The sequence below is a fragment of the Phacochoerus africanus genome, chromosome 11 (genome assembly GCF_016906955.1).
Source record: "Phacochoerus africanus isolate WHEZ1 chromosome 11, ROS_Pafr_v1, whole genome shotgun sequence".
Lineage (NCBI taxonomy): Eukaryota > Metazoa > Chordata > Mammalia > Artiodactyla > Suidae > Phacochoerus > Phacochoerus africanus.
Genome location: NC_062554.1, coordinates 83,257,095 through 83,275,880, shown reverse-complemented (window position 1 = coordinate 83,275,880; position 18,786 = coordinate 83,257,095). Strand labels below are relative to the sequence as shown.

The following is an 18,786-nucleotide window of genomic DNA, read 5'->3' as shown; positions in this document are numbered from 1 at the left end:
TTTAAACAAATCAATGTTTCATCATTGAGTACAACTATATGCATCTTATGTGTGCTCATAAGTTTTGAATTATGCTATAAAATATACTATGATATCCTTCAAAACAATGTATTAATTAATGTATTAAATAGTGCATGGGAAGTTTCCCATTTGTGGCTGACAGTAAGGAGCCAACTAGTATCCATGAGGATGTGGGCTCAATCCCTGGCCTCAATCAGTGGGTTAAGGATCTGGATTGCCATGAGCTGTGGTGTAGGTCACAGATGCAGCTTGTATCCTGTATTGCTGTGGTGTAGACCAGCAGCTGTAGCTCTAACTCGACCTCTAGCCTTGAAATTTCTATATGATGCAGGTGTGCCCATAAGTAAATAAATACATACATAATGCATAGTTAGCTTTTAGATATGTGCAAGGTAAGATGGGATGATAGGCTCCAAGATAGGTATTCCTAGTTTCTTGCTGCAATATACCATCAATGTAATTTATTCATCTTTAGAGAATGTTGGCATGTTATAGTGCCCATTCTCTCTCTTTTTTAATTTAATTAGCTTTTCCAATGTTATGTGTGCTAACACCTCTAATGAGACTCAGAGCCTCTGATATTTACTTGTTCTACAAATAGATTATTAAAATATAGACTGAAGTTGAACACAGAAAAAAAAATCTATGAAAATACTGTCCCAACTCAAAATATCATTTCCAGAGTACGTGTATATAGAGTTAGAGAAAGTTATTTAACTTAGTATAATATTTCATATTCTAGTGTTATCAATATTATATTGTTGACAACTTTCTATTTTCATGCCTCATGTACTACAACCTTTTATGCATATTCTCACTTTTTTTCTCATTTAATTATCACAACAAATCTAAGATTTTATAGAGGAGAAAATTATTCAGAAGATTACAAGCAAACATTTAAGTAACACAGCCAGAATTAAGCAAGCCTCATTTAACTGTAATGTTACATACCTATAGATACATTTAAGAGAAAATATAATATAGCAATAACAATCTTTTCAGGCCATGGTGACTATCTATAATAAATTTATTTTAAAATGGGTTTGTTGAGCATTTACTGTAGGAAATTTTAGGGGAAAGATGGAAATAACTGTAGTGTGATGTACTAGTTCCAAAGTGGAACTAGTTTTGAGAACTGTGTGCCATGGTACTGTAAAGAATCAATTATTTGTGGGTGGTGGCTTCTGGAAAGAAGTGCTACCAATTTTAAGACCTGCAGAGGAAGGAGAAACAAGGGGCAAGTCTAAAATATCATCTAGGCTTTTTACTTTAGCAACTGGGTGGAAGGTGTTGTCTTTTGGAGGAAGAGTTCAAAGGAGGATGATATGGAAGCAGATTATTAATTCTATTTTAAATATATCAATAAGTTTGTGAGCATTATGCAGTCAAGTTGTTCATTTGGCAGTTGGCTATACTTAGAATTTATACCACAGGATAAAATATGAGTTTGAAATTAAAACTAAAAATAAAATATTGGTATGAGTATAATAAGATTATAGTTAATTCTTCAACAAGTATTAGAATTTTCTTGCAAATTCGTTATTGAGCTTTGGAATGATACACTTAAACACATATAGATGTAGCTTTTGGTATTTGGATGTGTTTTTTTCTCAAGATAATTTTTTTTCATTAGGTTATGAAGGTGAGAATCTGATGAAAATCTTAAAAGACATTGAAAACAGCACAGAAATCATGTTGGACAGGTGGAAGTTTGAAGTCATACCTAATGACAAAGATGAGAAGGGAGACCCAGTGCCTTACAGTATCATCAATAATTACTTTTCCATTGGCGTGGTAAGATTTTCCAATAACCATTCTTTTTTAATAGTCCAGGATAATCACTGATGTGAACTCTTACACTATGAAGATTAACTGATTATAAATAATTTATTTTATCTTTGTGTCGGCAAAACACCTCTTTCAATGTGTAACAATAAAGCTTATGGATTTAAAGTCAGAATCAGCAATAAATTTTTCATGTGTTAAAACAGAAGAAAGAAACTATATGTTTTGCAATTGGTTTCACCATTTGTGTTACTAAAATGAAGCTTAGAATGGTTTATAAGTTAGTTATAAGCTTTGCAGTATAAGCTACAGTTGAATATTAGTGAAAATGTGAAAACAAGGCATCAAATTTTCTTATACTGAGATCTATATTATAATATCACTACCTATTAGGTTTTTACATAGAGACATTATTTTTAAATTTATGGTTAGCTGTGAAGTCTAATAAAAATGCCACTAGGGGTGTTCCCACTGTGGTGCAGCAGAAATGAATCCGACTAGCATCCATGAGGATGCGGGTGCAATCCCTGTCCTCACTCATTTGGTTAAAGGATCCCGTGTTGCTGTGACCTGGGGTGTAGGTGGCAGACACAGCTCTGATCCAGTATTGCTGGAGCTGTGGTGTAGGCCGGTGGTTACAGTTCCAATTTGACCCCTAGCCTGCAACTTCCATATGCTGTGAATGCGGCCCTAAAAAGACAAAAAAAAAACACAAACAAACAAAAAAAATGCTGCTAGTATTCTCAAGTGGTTAACAAGTCAAAAGGGTAACTTTTTACTTAATTTCTTGAAAAAAATTGAGACAAATTAAAATATCATTTAGCAATTAAGTTATTGAAATTTTAATCCCTAAGGAATTAATAATTTTAGCAGTGCTTTTAAATATATTTACATATTACCCAGTAGTTATGAAGTCTTAAAATGATATCTACAACATTACCTTCCAAACATATTCACGCAATACTAATCTTATGTCATTTCTTATTTTTCTCTTATGCACATGCACATGCACACACACACTCACACACACAAACACAGCTAGCAAACTGTAGAAAGCACTGGATGAGTCCATGAACTTAGAGGTACCTGAGTAAGAGCCCTTTGGCAATGTTTTCTTCTTAGTGTGCATTCATTTGCCTGTATCATCATGATGATTATTTCCTCTCTTATAGTTATAAATAATGTGATTATACATTTAAAGTCTCGTATAATGATGTATAATGAAGGCTAAATATACAATTGTTACTAATACTATGATAATGCTTATTATTTGGAAGAAAAATGCAATGCCTTTGTTCCATGAAATCCTATTTATATTTGCTATGAATATGAATAACAATATTTTAACAGTTTTATTGGCAAATAACTTACACATAATCTAATTTACTCATTTTAAGTAAACCTTTTAATGATTTTAATAAATCTATCCTATTTTCGAGCATTTTCATCACCAAGACAAGAACCCTCAGGCCCACTTGTAGTCAGTCACTTCTTGGTCCTTCCCCTAGCTCCAAGGAACATCTAATCTTTCTGCCTCTAAGATTTGCCTTTTATGAATAGTTCATATAAAATAAATAATACAATATATAGTTTTTTGCATATGGCTTCTTTCACTTAACATAATATTTTGTGGTTCACCTATATGGACACATGAATACTGGACTCCTTTTACGGTTGAGTAGTAAGTTTCCCATTATATGGATATATCATGTGTTGTTTTTCTCTTCATGAATTGATATACATTTAGAATGCATCCAGCCTTTGGATATTATGCATAATGCCACGCTGAGTTTCTATAGTTAATTTTTTATTTTGTTTACTGTATTTTTAACTCAAGAATTTCTATTTGGTTTTCTTTTTTATATTTCTAGGTCTTTAATTGGTGTTTTCTATTTGAATAGTCATTGATGTTATGCTTTCCTTTATTCTTTAAGCAAAGTTTATATTAGTTCTGTTGATGTATTTATAATAGCTGTTTTGAAGTCTTTGTCTAAATCTGAGCTCGAGTCCATCAGAGATATCGTTGTCTCTTTTTTTTCCAAAGTATGTGTCATGCTTTTCTGTTCCTATGCACGTTTGCTGACTTTTTGTTGGAAATTGGAAATTTTATACAATATATTGTAGCAGCTGTGAATTTGGATTCTCCCATCCTTTGTTTGTTTAGGGATTTCCCTCCATTAATTATGTGGAGCCTTTCTTCCTGGGAGAGTATGAATACACTGACGCCTCAGGATTTTTTTTCTTTTCTTTTTTTATGTTAATCATGCATTTCAGGGATCATTCCTGTGTCAGCATGATTGACTAAGGTTTGTACTTAAACACTTTGAGACAGTGAGTCTTCATCCTTTTGCCATTGGATCTATGTGTACTTTGGGGAACAATACAAACGTCAGGCAATTATTAATCCGAGTCAGCTTTTAATATCTTCTGGCTCTTTTGTCTCTTCTGCTCATGTACGTGGCCTCTCAATTAGCCAAGGATATATAGATAAGTAGGGCCCTCTTTGGTTTTTCCTGAACACATGTGCAGCCTTGCACATGTATATGGCCTTTTAGACAGCTTTATTAAGGCCCCTTATGTCTGTCTCATTCCCAACATGTGGTTAGTTGGCTGGCAAGTTTCTTGCCTTGATCAGTTTCACAAATTCATGCAAGTTGCTACACTGGCCTTCCTTATTCATTTCCAACTGAGATTAGTATTATTTTAGATAACTCTCTGGGTCATGGAGTTTTTCCACCTTCCACTTCAAATTATGTTAGCTCTCATGGCAGTAAGGTTGCTTGCTTTCATAACTTGCTCCACTCTGGTAGAACCATAGCCTTGATTGAGTTGAATGGTAAAGAAGCAGGCTAAGGCTGAAACATCACAAATTACCAGTTTCTTATTTTAGTTTCAGTAGTTTTCCTTGAATTAAAAGTTCTCAATTTGTTATATGCCTTTGATCAATTTCCAGTGAGCCTCAATAAAAATTACTTCCTTTCCATCACAGGAGATTTTTGGCAATGTTGGGACCCACTGGCCATGTCTGAGAGAGGATTGCTACTGGCAGCTAGTGAATAGAGGATATGGATATGGTTAAACACTTCCAGTTCATGGAACAACCCCCTGAACACACAATAAAGAATTACATAGCTCAAATGTCAGTAGGGCTGAAGGTGAGAAATCCTAGTATAAAGAAACAGAATATTAATTACAAAACTCAAGATGTTAGAAAAGGAGAAATAGCTAAAATCTAAAGAAATGAGAAGAAAAAGCTATAATAAAAAGAAGACAGGAACTATTTCAAAGAATAACAAGGAAAAAAAAAGAGCATGTTAGATATTGAAACTAAAAAGCATACTATTGAAAGTAATCAAATCTATTACAAAATTGATTTTGTAAAAATATTGTCAAGAAAATTGCAAATAAATAATACAGAGTGAAAAAGACCAACCCACCCCCCCATAAAGATTAAAAATATCTCAACTGAAACTATATTAGGACTACATAAGGAAGTATGGCAAAGCTGACAAATATAAAATCGAATTAAGTTACCAACAGCAGTCCATCATACGAGCAATAATCAATAAAGTTTCAAAAATAACAACCAAAAAATTGGAAATATCTAGAAATAATAAAGAACAAACAAGGACCACATATAGAAAATGTTAAAACTCTCTACAAGGATATAAAAGATCAGAATAGAGACATTTTTTATTCTTATATGAGATAGCTTAATATAATATGCAAATTAATGTATACCTTTGATTCATGACTGTCTAAACTTAGAGCTGGACTTTATGACAAATTTGAAAAACTTTTTCCAAATATACCTAACAAAGTTGCTCAGGAAATGCTAATAAAAAGAAATGCAGAACTGTTTTACAAAATTAGACATGCCACAGTGAATGGCTAATAACAATAAAATGGTACAATGAATGAATAGATTAAAGACTCAGTGGAGTAGAGAGGCACATATTGAAACTCAGTATAGATGAAGCTCAAAATCTCATTGAAGAAATGATGGTACTTAGTTGATAGTGTACAAAAATTAGTTTTCTAGGGGAGAAAATTTTGTTAGAACTCTACCTCCTATTAGATGGGCAATTGCTGGATCTATTAAAGTACTAAATTTGAAATGGAAGGTTTAGGACCTCATAAAAGGATAAGTAATAGCATTCATTTATGATTTTGAGGTAGAACAGAACTAAACAAGGTAGATTTTGATTGAGTTTTCTTCAGAAGGGTCCTGTTCAGTTGACTCAGAGCCTCTCTCACTATGACATGGGAAGTAGAGGTGTAAAGAAAGGGAGAGGATGTTTGCTTCTGTCCCTGCAAGAAGGAGGATCAATACTCAGCATCACAATCAACCAGCTGACTTTATAGAGAATTCAAGCTTTGGCTGTCCCTCAGCCAGGTAACTTTGTATTTAGCAGCTTATATCCCTCTGCTCCAGTGAGTGATTTCAGAAAACAAAGACATGAATTATGGTACTCAAGCTGTTCCTAAATATATAAGAAGCAGTGGAACTGGAATTGAAGCATTGAAAGGATAAGGTGGACATAGCAACTTTTGCTATAACCAACATGAGAGAGCTTTAAAATAGCACATAATTTGTACTTGACATTATCTTGGGGAAACCTACTTCCTAATGGTCTCAAAACTTGACTCTACCATCAGTGTTGTTTTCTTTTTTAAAAAAATAATTTTTATTTTTTCCATCATAGTTTATCTACAGTGTTATGTCAATTTTCTACTGTACAGCAAGGTGACCCAGTCACACATACATATATACATTCTTTTTCTCACATTATCATGCTCCATCATAAGTGAGTAGATGTAGTTCCCAGTGCTATACAGCAGGATCTCATTGCGGTAGTTTGCACTTGTTAACCCCAAATTCCCAGTCCATCCCATTCCCTCCTCCTCCCTCTCCCCCTTGGCAACCACAAGTCTATTCTCCAAGTCCCAGATTTTCTTTTCTGTGGAAAGGTTCATTTGTTCCATATATTAGTTTCCAGATATAAGTGATATATGGTATTTTGTCTTTCTCTTTCAGACTTACTTCACTTAGAATCAGAGTCTCTAGTTTCAGTGATTATCCTTCACGTACTGATTGTAAGTGCCTTACACTTCACATAAGATATTGATTTAATTTTTTGTTTTTTTAAACATAATCTTCATATATATTATGATATAATCTTTACATTAGTCAGAGTGTTTTGACTGCTGGCAGAATCTCAAAATATGAGTTTTGATAACAACTAAAAATTAGTTCTTTTCTCACATGTTAGTACAGCAGCAGCTGTCTTTTGGGAGGGCTCCTACTTTATTTGGTCGGTCTTTGGCCCAAGCTCCTTCCATCTTGTGGCTCTACCTTCCCCTAGATATACAGAGCTCTTCTATTCAACAACTGAGTGATAAAAGAGAATGAAGTATTGGAGTCTGTTTTTATTTTAAGGGGCCAGGCCTGGAAGATGTTCAACTTACAACCCATTGGCTATATCTTAATCAACTAGCTGCACCTAATTGTAAGGAAGCTGAAAAAGGAATTCTGTATGCCCAAGAAGAAAAGGGAAATTGGTAAATAACTAGCCAGTTTCTGTTAATTCCTTCTCTGTAACACTTTTCAATTTTCACCAGAACAATTGGAAATAATCCTGAAATCATAATTAACTCTGAAAATAGGTATTTCTCTACAATGATGATCCTTCAATAAAAAAATATTTATTTAGCACCTTCTATGAGCCAGATACTGTGTGAGGACTGGCAGTGAACAAGATAGATGTCTATGTATCATTAAACTTACATTATTATGAAGTGAGAGAGAATTGTTATGAGAGTGTGAATACCTGGATGTTAAAATATGGATTATAAAATAAGAAATATGGATTATAGAAATTAATAAGAAAAACTGATATGTGCTACCTGTCATTCTGACTTTGTACTTTATAATTACAGATAATCTCAAAAATCACAGCTAGAAAATTGTTCACCCCCTGCACTGCCATCAAATTCACATATGTCATCACCTCATTATTAGAACTTGAAGTTTAATGGTAGAAGAAATATTAAATACAAATGCACAATACAAAGTTTTTTTTTTTGCAAAATTGTGATACATTCTGTGAGAGAAAACAAAAGTTGGAATGAGCTATAATAAGGAAAATCAACTTTAGATCTCATAGTTAAGGAAGGCCTATATATAGAAGATGCATTTAAGAGAGGAGCTAAGGAATACACATAAGTCAGGTGGACACCAAAGAGGTGGAAAGAGCATATCTAGCAGATGCAGCTGTATGTGAAGAGCTTGAGAGAAAAAGCTTGATGTGTTAAGAGATCTACAAGGTCAGTGTGCCTGGAACATAAAGAAGGAGTGAATGCTAGAAAAGCCTGTAGCAGAGGTGGCTACTGCCATGAAGACTCTTGTAAGCCAAAGTGTGGTGTTTGTCTTTTAAGGCAGTCCATTGAATGAGTCAATGAATATAATCAGGAAATGAAGTAGTGCAATTTACGTGCAGCAGAAGGTCATTTACCAGAGGGGATAAACATTTATTGAGAGGTAAAACAAAGGTCATAATATATATAGCTTTGAATATTTCATTTTAACCTAAAACTTATAACTATGTTTGAAATGACCAGTTTTCCATTATATGCCCAGCTCGGTCATTTCTTTGAATATGGGTCATTGACTGACTGGAGTTCTACCAAGTTTGCTTGTATAAATTCCATTCCATAAAAAACTATCTATGATTCACATTTTTAGTTACTTTTAGGTGAAACAAAAACTCAAAAGATACTTGTGAAGCAATCTGAGTATAAACTGCATTTTTGCAATAGTTTTAAAAATCTTTTATAATGATCTCTTACATATAATTCTACAGCAAAGACTATGTAATTCTATAGCAGTTTCAAAATCGCATTTTTTAACAAATCTTCCCAAATTATCTTTGTTTTCATATAAAACAAAGTTTTTTTTTTCTTCAGGAATCATAGTTTCCATTTATATAATAGTCAATTAAATTATGTAATTATAATCAAGACTAAAATTGGCAGAAACAGTGTTGGAAACAACACAAATGACTCTTAGTACGTGTAAAGCTTAAAATGTGGAAACACTGCCAGACTGTAGTAGCTGAGAGGGGCTGGAACTGAGTTACAGGCTGCTTCAGTATCTACAGTGAGCATTAGGAAGGATGTTAAGTGGGCTTCCTCTGGGGCACGGATGAGCATATCTCCCTCTGGGTCCCTAAGCATACAGGACTGCTGGAACGTTGCTAAGAAGAACTGGGGCCAGGTTAAACAAATGCTTCAAGATTGCATTTAAAAAAACAGTCACTTTCTCGTTACTGAACTGCCTGGGGAGAGAAAAACCTTATTAGCCAGCTAGGGATTGTGAGGCTCCCTCAGAACTTTTCTGTAGATGCGACCACTTCCTACCTCTTGTTCCCTCTTTGGGAAAGTGAGGAGAGGCATTTTTAAGACTGTTTGCTTTCCCTCCACCCTTCAAAACCTGAGTGGGTGCTGGGAGCCTCCTATGTGCTTTCCTTAGAGATACTCAAATTTGGGAATCGTCCTCCAATTTCGTGGGGTTCACCCTGCTGTACGCACATGCTCAAAAGGGGTCAGCAAAGGCCTGCCCTCCCACCCAAGACGCTGCTCAGGGCACGTGCAGCGCAGGCGCACAGGGCGCCCGACGCAGGGTGAGAGGGGTGAGGCACACAAAGCTTTGGGCCTCAGGTGGGCCAGGTGGGGCGGAGATTATGAGTTGAGGCTAAAGGGAGCAGCCTGTGCTCGAGCTTCTAGTTAGAGTCCTTGCAGTGCGCTTAGCCTCCACAGCCCCTTGTTGAGTTCCAAGCCCTTGTGTCTGTGAGCCCTCTTCTACCTGTTCCCTGCCTCTCCTAACCCCAGCGGTGCTGAGACCCTCGGTATTCTGGGTGGGGCAAGAAATAAGTGGCCTCGAGAGCAGCGTCTGCAAGGCCGGGAAAGCTGAACTCACAATACTCCCACTTTCCACCCTGGGAGAAACCTCTCCGAGCTGAGCCTTTCTTGGCCCCAAGCTGTGTGCCATTTGGCGAATGAAGGGCCGTGCAGATAAAGGGATAGTGTTTTTACATCCCTTCGATGGATCTGTTCTTGGATTTTTGCTCCAATGGTCTTTTGGAACGTCTTCGCTGGACTCCCGGACTCCCAGCAAAGGTACTATCATATATTAGTGTTTGTCAAAATCTGTATTTTGGGGGGGGAGAGGCAGATGGTGATGGCTGAAAACTCCTATGCCGCCGGCTTGCTGACGTCACTCTCCAAAATTATTTAACAAAAAGAAATACAGGGCATAATAAGTTTGAAGATATCGGAGTTCCTGTCATGGCTCAGAAGAAATGAATCTGACTAGCATCCATGAGGATGCAGGTTCCATCCCTGGCCTTTATCAATAGGTTAAAGATATGGCGTCTCCTTGAGCTGTGGTATAGGTTTCGCAGAGGAAGCTCAGATCCAGCGTTGCTGTGACTGTGGTGTTGGCCAGGAGTTATAGCTCGGATTCCACCCCTAGCCTGGAAATCTCCAAATGCCTTGGGTGCGGCCCTTAAAAAAAAAAAAAAAAAAAAAAAAAAGAAGATATCGCTACAGCTGTGGAAGATATTTAAATAGTTATTATAGCAATCGTTTGCATCTGTGCCAGTAAACTTTATCATGTAGAAGAAATTGAGTATTTGCTTTCTAAATAGAAAAAACAAATTTCCTTAAGAGAAGGGGGTAGGGAATCTAAGCCAGTACTTATCAAACTTAAGCATGTACCAGAATCACCTGAAGGGCTTGTTAAACTGCAGATTGATGACCTTAATATCTAGGCTTTTTATTTCAGTAGATCTGAAAGCTCCCAGGTGACCCCAGTATTTCTTGTCCAGGGTCATATTTTGTGAACCATTTCTATAAACCAAAGGGAAAAGGTAAGAAATGTAGTAAAAGAACTATTGAAACTAGTGTGATCTCCAAAGATCTTTCATAGTAAAATAATTCTTTCTGTTTAAAAATTGTTCCAAAATATAGATTAAGATGAAATATCTTCTCATTTGTTTTACATAGCTAGCAAACTTCAATATCAATACCTTATAAACACAAAAGACCACACACGTGAATATAAATGCAGCAGTTGCAAACAACAAAATTAGCAAATTAAAATATTATATTTAAGGACTGAAACCTGTTGACTCTGTAAGGTTTATTTCAGCAAAGCCAGAATGGGTCAGTGGTAGCAGAATTACATAATCTAAGTAAAAACCAGGTTTGCTATTTTTAAAACTACTGCCAAATATGTAAAACATTTCTTAAATTAATAGTTAAGTTCATGTTGATAGTGGCATAGTAGAGGCATCCCATGTAAAATCAGGAAGAATACAGGGATCTTTTCTGTCACCACTCCAGTTAACACTTTTAGAGAAGTGAGCTAATTTAATACTAGAAAAATGTAAATGTCATATAACTATTGAAAAGAGAAGATTATTATTATTTGAAGGTGATATGATGACATTATAAATATGTATAAACTAAAAATAAAACTGGTAAATCAATTTAAGGAACAAATGCTAGATAAATGTACAAAAGAAAAATGACCCTTAAACTTTCCTTTATAAAATTACTGGTTAATATATTAATATGAGTATAAATTTAGTTAACAGTATGAGAAAACTATAAAATACCAACATTTATATATAATATGAAAGATAGCCTGCCTGTAGGGAGAAAACTAAATAATTTAGTGCAAAGTTATAAAATAAAACCTGAATAAGTCATCCCATGTTCCTGTATGGGAACATTTAATATTAAGAAATCAAATCTCCCCAAATTAATTTATAAATTAAGTTCATTGCTACGGAGAATTCTGACAGTATCACTTATAGTTGTTTTGATAAGTGATAATTTGTAAGTAGACAAAAATGCCTTTATAATGTTTTGAGATAGTTAATATCCTGTAATGGCAAATTTTCCTTGCCATGAACAAAATATTGTCAAGTTACTGTAATTTAAATATGGTAGCACAAAAATAAATAGAACAGAATATTAAATTAGGCCCAAAAAATTATGAAAATATGCAGAGAATTCATTATTTATGATATGTTAAAATTTCAGATCATTGGGTAAAAATTAAATATACACAATAAATCAGGTGACAGAATTGGTTATTGAATGAATATAAATTTGTATTTCTATTCATAACCTAGAAATATACACCAACTAGATTAAAATGCAAATTATATTATACATAATATCTTAAAAGGTAATATAATAGCATAAGTAATACACTTAAAAGTTATTAGAAGAAAACCTAGAATTATATTGCTTCAGGTAGGAGAAACCTATTTGAGGCAAACAGGAAACTTAGAACCTGTAAATGAAAAGGTAATTAAAATTATTTTTCATAATCTTTTATTTTAAGAAGTTTGTTTAAACCCTTTAACAAAAGTCAGAGGAATTTCCTGGTGGCATTGCAGGCTAAGGATCTGCTGTTGTCCCTTCTGTGGCTCTGGTTACTGCTTGACAAGGGTTCAGTCCCAGGCCTGGGAATTTTCACATGTTGCAAGGATGGCCAAAAAAGAAGTCAAGGTATTTCTAACACAAGTAATAAACATGGTGTTAATAAACTAAGATATGGGATTCCTACTGAAAAAGCATCTAATAGAAAAATGACTACAACTGTGAAAACTATAATATCCTGACAAAAAAGATTTCTAATGTTATTAATTCATAAGGAAATGAAACAGTGCAGTGGAATATATTGTTTTGCCTTTCAGGTTACAGAAAATTATAAAGATTGGCAATATCTAATGTCAGTGAGTATATATATATATAGGCACAATCATAATTGTGGGCCTGTAAAAACAGTTTTAACTGTGTGTCTTTAAATTGTGGGTCTGTAAATTTAAATAATCTTTTGGAGAATAGTTTGATAGTATCTGTTAAAATTTACAATTTGAATAACCTCTGAGCCATCAATCCCATTTCAAAGAATCCATTCCACAGAAATAATAATATAAAAGCTGAAGCTACCCCAATTATATTTAGCGACATGCAGTTGGGAACAACCTGAAAGTTTACCAATTTGAAAATGATACACAACAAGAAAAGAGGTACCAAAATTATAGTGTTTAATCACAAAAACAAATTGTCCATAAGTTAGCATTGTTTCTCCTATTCTTTTGAGAATGGGGATAATAGCTATCTTAAAAGAGTTTGTGGCATTGAGTTAGGGACTCCTAAATCTTGCAATATTTACAATAATATCTAGCACTGATGCTTAATCAATGTTAAGGATGATGATGTTGATAAAATATGAATGGTTTTTTATGTACCTCTGTTTTTAAGAATGTATAAAAGAGTTAGAAAAGCTATATACCAAATGTTAACATCAGTGTGTAGGAATATGGAAAAGGAAATGAGACTTTATTTTCTTACTTAATGAGAAATATGATTCAAAGTATTATGGGACCATGGAGAATTTGTAAAGGATTTTGCAAACATTTTTAAGTGTTTTGTTTTATTTTGGTTTTTGCTTTTTAGGGCCACACCTGAGGCACGTGGAAATTCCTAGGCTAGGGAGCAAATCGGAGCTGCAGCTGCTCATGGACACAGCAACAGGGGATCTAAGCCATGTTTGTAACCTACACCACAGCTCACAGCTATGCCGGATCCTTAACCCACTGAGCAAGGCCAGGGATGGAACCCACATCCTCATGGATACTAGTCAGGTTTGTGTCTGCTGAGCCACAAAGGGAACTCCTTAAATGTTTTTAAACCTGCTACCATGATCCTTAATTTCCGATTCAAATATTAACTCTACACCTGTCTTTATCTCAACCTCTTAATAAAATTATTTTAATAGCAATTTAAGATTTTATATGGTTTTATTTGCTTGTTTTAAGTGGCTATGCTTTATTTAACTATTGCTGTTCTATTGATTCTTTTTTGTTTTATGCTTTCTCATCTTTTTTCTTTCATTCATTTATACAGCAATTTAATGTTCACCATTTGCTGGACATTCTTTAAACATTGGGTGGTTTAGGGGAAATCAAAATTGGAGAATAGAGCAAGCAGAACTTTAGTTATTCTGTCTGCACTTTGATAGAGGGGTTGAGACAGACAAGTGAATTTCAAGTAGTGATAAGTATTAGGAAGGAAAAGATGCAAAGTACTAAAATACAAAGTGACTAAGAGTATGTAAGTCACATATGTCTTTATTTCACTTTTGGATGGAGAATACTTTTTGTTTTGTATGACTTTATTTTGGTGCATTTTACTCAATGGGGTTCCTCTTTGCAGGGCTGCCTTACCAGACCATAACAAATTTTTCTATTTTAACTGTTCCATTTGCTTCCTCTTCTTTTCTATTTTTATTGAGGTATAATTGACATATGGCATTATATTAGTTTCAGACATACAACATGATTTAATATTTATATGCATTGCAAAATGATCATGGCAGTAAGTGTAGTTACATCCATTGCATAATTATATAATTTTTTTCCTTTATTGTGTGATGAGTTTTAAGACCTACTTTCTTAGCACCTTTCAAGTATGCATTGCAGTAGTACTGAGTGCAGCCTCCCTGTTCTACGTTACATCCCCATGAATTAATTTAGAACTAGCAGTTTATACCTTTTGACTGCTTCACCCTTTCTGCACTCCTCTCCTGACAACCACCAGTTTGTTTTATGAATCTATGAGCTTGGTTTTTGTTGGTTTTATTTTTTAGATTTCCCATGCAAGTGTGATCAGGCATTATTTGTCCTTCTCTGACTTATTTCATTTAGCATGATATTCTCAGGGTACATCTATATTATCACAAATGACAAGATTTCTTTTTTTTATAGCTGAATAGTATTCCATTGTGCATTTAACCACATCTCTTTTATTTATTCATTCATCAGTGCATATTTAGGTTGTTTTTGTATCTTGGCTATAATAAATAGTGCTTGAATGAACCTTTTCAAGTAAGTATTTTCTCCATTGGCTTCTTAAAGCTCTACTTTATCTTTGGCTATTTCCCCTTTGGGAATTAAGCCTTATGTGTCCCAAGGGTATCAAGGCCCTCATCATTAGCCTTAAGACCACTGGCTCATTAATTTTATTTTTCCTCTTTTGGGTTTTGTTGAGGACTTTCCCAGTCCTTTACTACACTGCCCCTGCCTTCTCTTGTTTTCATCCTTGTGACTTTGAGCTGGAGAGCCAATTTCTGCATAAAATATTATAGGAATCTTACATATCTAGTAACTGTAGAAGCCATACTTCATGAAAATCCCATGCTCAAAAACATGTACTTTTCTCACTGGTATGGAAAGCAAGAGAGGTTGCAAATTTAATACGCAGACGGTATAGTTCAAATTAATAATAGCTGCCTCACACACAAAAAAGATCAATTTGAGTCTCTTTAAACATGAATTTTTTCCACCCTGTGAGTTATCTTTCACCCAAGAAACACATGCCATATTTTAATAAGGAGATATTAACATGTGAGATGAGGGTAGGAGGAGTGTACATATGTAAAGGTACTCTTACTGGAGGATCCAGTTTAACAGAGCAGCAAAACGTTCCCCTCCTGGGCCATTTACCCATATTTGTAAATGACATTGTTGAATAAAGAGTTTTTAACTTATGAAGGTATGCACTGTACTTAGTATAAAAAATTTAAAATATTGCGTTGTCATGGTCATTTAGTGCCCTCGTTTTGGTTAGTATTTTAATCAAAAAGGAGTTCATTTACAGTTTAACCCATCAGCATGTACTCAGTGACTGCTTTAATTCCTGGGATAAGCATTATAGTGGTTACAAAGATGAACATTGTGCCTGAAAGAAGTGTGAATTCCAGCGTATTGGATGTAAAACAATATACATAGGCTTCTTCCTTAAATGTGGCTAGAAGAAATACAAATAAGTAATGGTTCAGGGAATTTATTTTTGTCCCTTTAAACTGGTAGCATATTTATCTTGTTATTTTAAAGTTATGGTATTGTTATAAAAATCTTGATAATTTATTATAAAGAGTACTTAGCCCTAAAATAGTAGATATAAAGGGTTTTTAAGATATACGTCAGCAATTACCTTACTCTTCTATAATTGGAGCATCAGTGCATAATAATCCAAATACACAAACATCTGTATTACCTTTCATAAAAAGTTTTAAGGCTTACTTTGAGGCAGATTGCGGTAGCAATAATAGTATGTCTTAATGTTTCAACCATAATAAATGTTAAAATAATGAAAGATTTAAGTAAACCCATTTCTCACTAAGTGTATCAGTGATCATCTTGCAACTGGGAATATGCATAATTATGCATAATTAAAACCTATGAATTATCTTTCTCACCCTCTAGGTCTCTGAGGCCATTTCTGAAAAGCCCATGGATTATATCCATGGAAATGCTTCCACTAACATAAATTATATCTGGCTTGCTGACATCGATAGATATTCAGCCACAGAATAGTGCTCATGTAAGATCATCTTAGCCCATTTCTGTTTTCCCTACATAGAGTATTGATTTTGTAGCAGCTGTTAATCATCCCAGTAAGTTCCAATTTGGACACTCTTCAACACAGAAGTCAACACTGTGAGCAGAAACAAGCAAGGCAGCAAGAATTTCAAAGGCTTCTGGAAAGGTCCTCTAGTTTTTGTAGAACATTTCCAGAAACAAATTAGTATCACACACTGTGTAAAAAGTGAAAGCCAACATGAAAATGAAAACCTTATCCATATAGTACTTCTGAAATTGGAAATAGGTCTCTGCTCACTGTGGAATTACTCTGAGTCTAGACGAAAGCTGACAAAGGCAAGTGGACTTTTAGTGCATCATATATATTACCAACCAGTGTCCTTTCAAATAGATATTTGCATAGTTATGGTTTAGTATCCTTCAGCCTTAGTCAGTCACTAAGAGTCTCTTATTCCTCCAGTGTAGGGATTCTCACAACTGTAAATTTGAAGTTAGTGGAATAGTTAGCAATCAGAATTCCTTTAGTCATCAGACATTTCTTACATTACACGTTTTCCTGTGCTTTTATTGAAAATACAAAGGAAATATCTTAACTGCAGTAATTTAATTATGATCACAGACTGGTTAAGAATGTAGAGGTTTTTTTGGTCTGTTCCTGAAATCATTAAAATTAGAATGTGAACATGATCAAAATCTGTTTTCTTTAAATCTTATTTCCTTTAATTTGTCCACTTCATCAACTTTTTTATTACAAACATTATTAATTTTTAAGCTATCACCCTTTTATTCCTTAACTTTAAATTTGTTTTTGCCAGATTCTGTTGGTCTAAAGATAATTCTGTTATTAAGCCAACAATAATTGTTATGTGTTTTCCTACATGAAGAATGTAGATTGTATATTTGAGAAATTGAAAACACTAATCAAGACTCTGATTCTCATTATAGAAAGACATTGTTTTCAAATGTACCTTTTCTCATTTTATGACAAATTTATAATGACATGAATGCTATATTGATATAAAATATTTTTCCTGAATAATCAACTTCATATTTTTATTGGAAGATGCTATCTCACGGGACATTTATTTCTGAAGTAGGTTATTTATCTCAATAAAGATAAATAATGTTTGAGGAAATTGTCAATCACAAAAAGGTTACTAACTCAAATACCTGATAATTTTACCTTATGGTAGTTTATTTTACCCAAAATTTCAATGCAAATTTAATTCTAAACATTTTCTTACCATTATATAGTGTTTCTTTTTTTGGGCTTGGCCACATTAAACTCTTTAGTAAATTATTTTAAAAAATGATTAAGTAACTTTCTTTACTGAATAATAAATAACTTGTTCATTTAAAAGAAAATAGAAGTATCACAAAGAAAATTGTGAGAATTATTTAAAAATCAGATTCATAATATAAAAACCAATAATGAATACTACAATTTGATTTTACTTCCAAAACTAAAAGCCTCACACTAGAATATTGCATCAGAGGTTGAAACAAAATTGTTGTTCGTATTTTATTAATAAACTTTCAAGAATTGCTCTTTTGTTAAGTAACTGATTGCTGTATTTTCCAGTTATCTTTTTTCTTTTTCCATGCAGGTGTTCTATTTTTTTAGTGTTCAGACTTAAATATTTTGAGTTATTTTTTCTGCATTTTCTTTATCACCCAAGAAAGTTTACAGTGTTTGATTATTGACACAGATTTCTGATCTCTGAAGATGATAGAATGCAGTGTTTAAAATATTTAAATAAAATACAAAATATTAAACAGAATGTTTTAAATGTATAAAATATTTGGGGAAAGAAGAAAATGCAAAACACACTTTACATTTTAAAAAGGAAATCTTTTTACTAGGTAATTCCTGAGTCCAAAACAGTTCTTTTTAGTTACCTCCACTTTATCATCCATTTGCTAAACAAGAGTAAACTGGCACTTGTAGCTCTCTACTTGTTTTCTGATTCCAGTTTCCTGAAACTTCTCTGCCTATTGTCACCCTTGACCTTCAAATTGACCAATTAGTAACACCATCTTTCTCAGTATTTTGCTGGATTTAACCTTGAATCAGTTTCTTTTTCTTTTTTTCTTTTTTTTTTTTTTTTTTGGTCTTTTTAAGGCTGCACTCTCAGCATGTGGAGATTCCCAGGCTAGGGGTCGAATTGGAGCTATAGCTACTGACCACAGCCACAGCCATGGAAGATCTGAGCCACATCTGTGACCTACATCACAGCTCATGGCAATGCCACCAGATCCTTAACCCACTGAGCAAGGCCAGGGATCAAACCCGCATCCTCTTGGATCCCAGTCAGATTTGTTACTGCTGAGCCATGATGGGAACTCCCTTGAATCACTTTCTTTCTTGAATTTTTTTTCTCACTTCCTTGGGCTTTCTCAATCCTATACCTTCTCAAAACTTACAGTTGTTTTCTGACCACTTTGCTGAATACCTGTCACCTTCATGTGCTTTTCTAACTTCATCTGCCCTTTAGTTGTTGATGATCATTAGGAC

The 18,786-nt window shown here is 34.1% G+C and overlaps 1 protein-coding gene across 4 annotated transcripts in view; it reads left to right on the top strand.

Moving 5' to 3' along the window:
* DGKB (diacylglycerol kinase beta) overlaps positions 1-18,786 on the top strand; it is a 708,921-nt gene that overhangs the window by 309,613 nt on the left and 380,522 nt on the right. For all 4 annotated transcript variants that reach the window (XM_047753443.1, XM_047753441.1, XM_047753442.1 and 1 more), the window contains one exon: positions 1,655-1,815. In XM_047753443.1, coding sequence (XP_047609399.1) covers positions 1,655-1,815 — 161 coding nt within the window. The remainder of the gene's footprint in view (positions 1-1,654; positions 1,816-18,786) is intronic.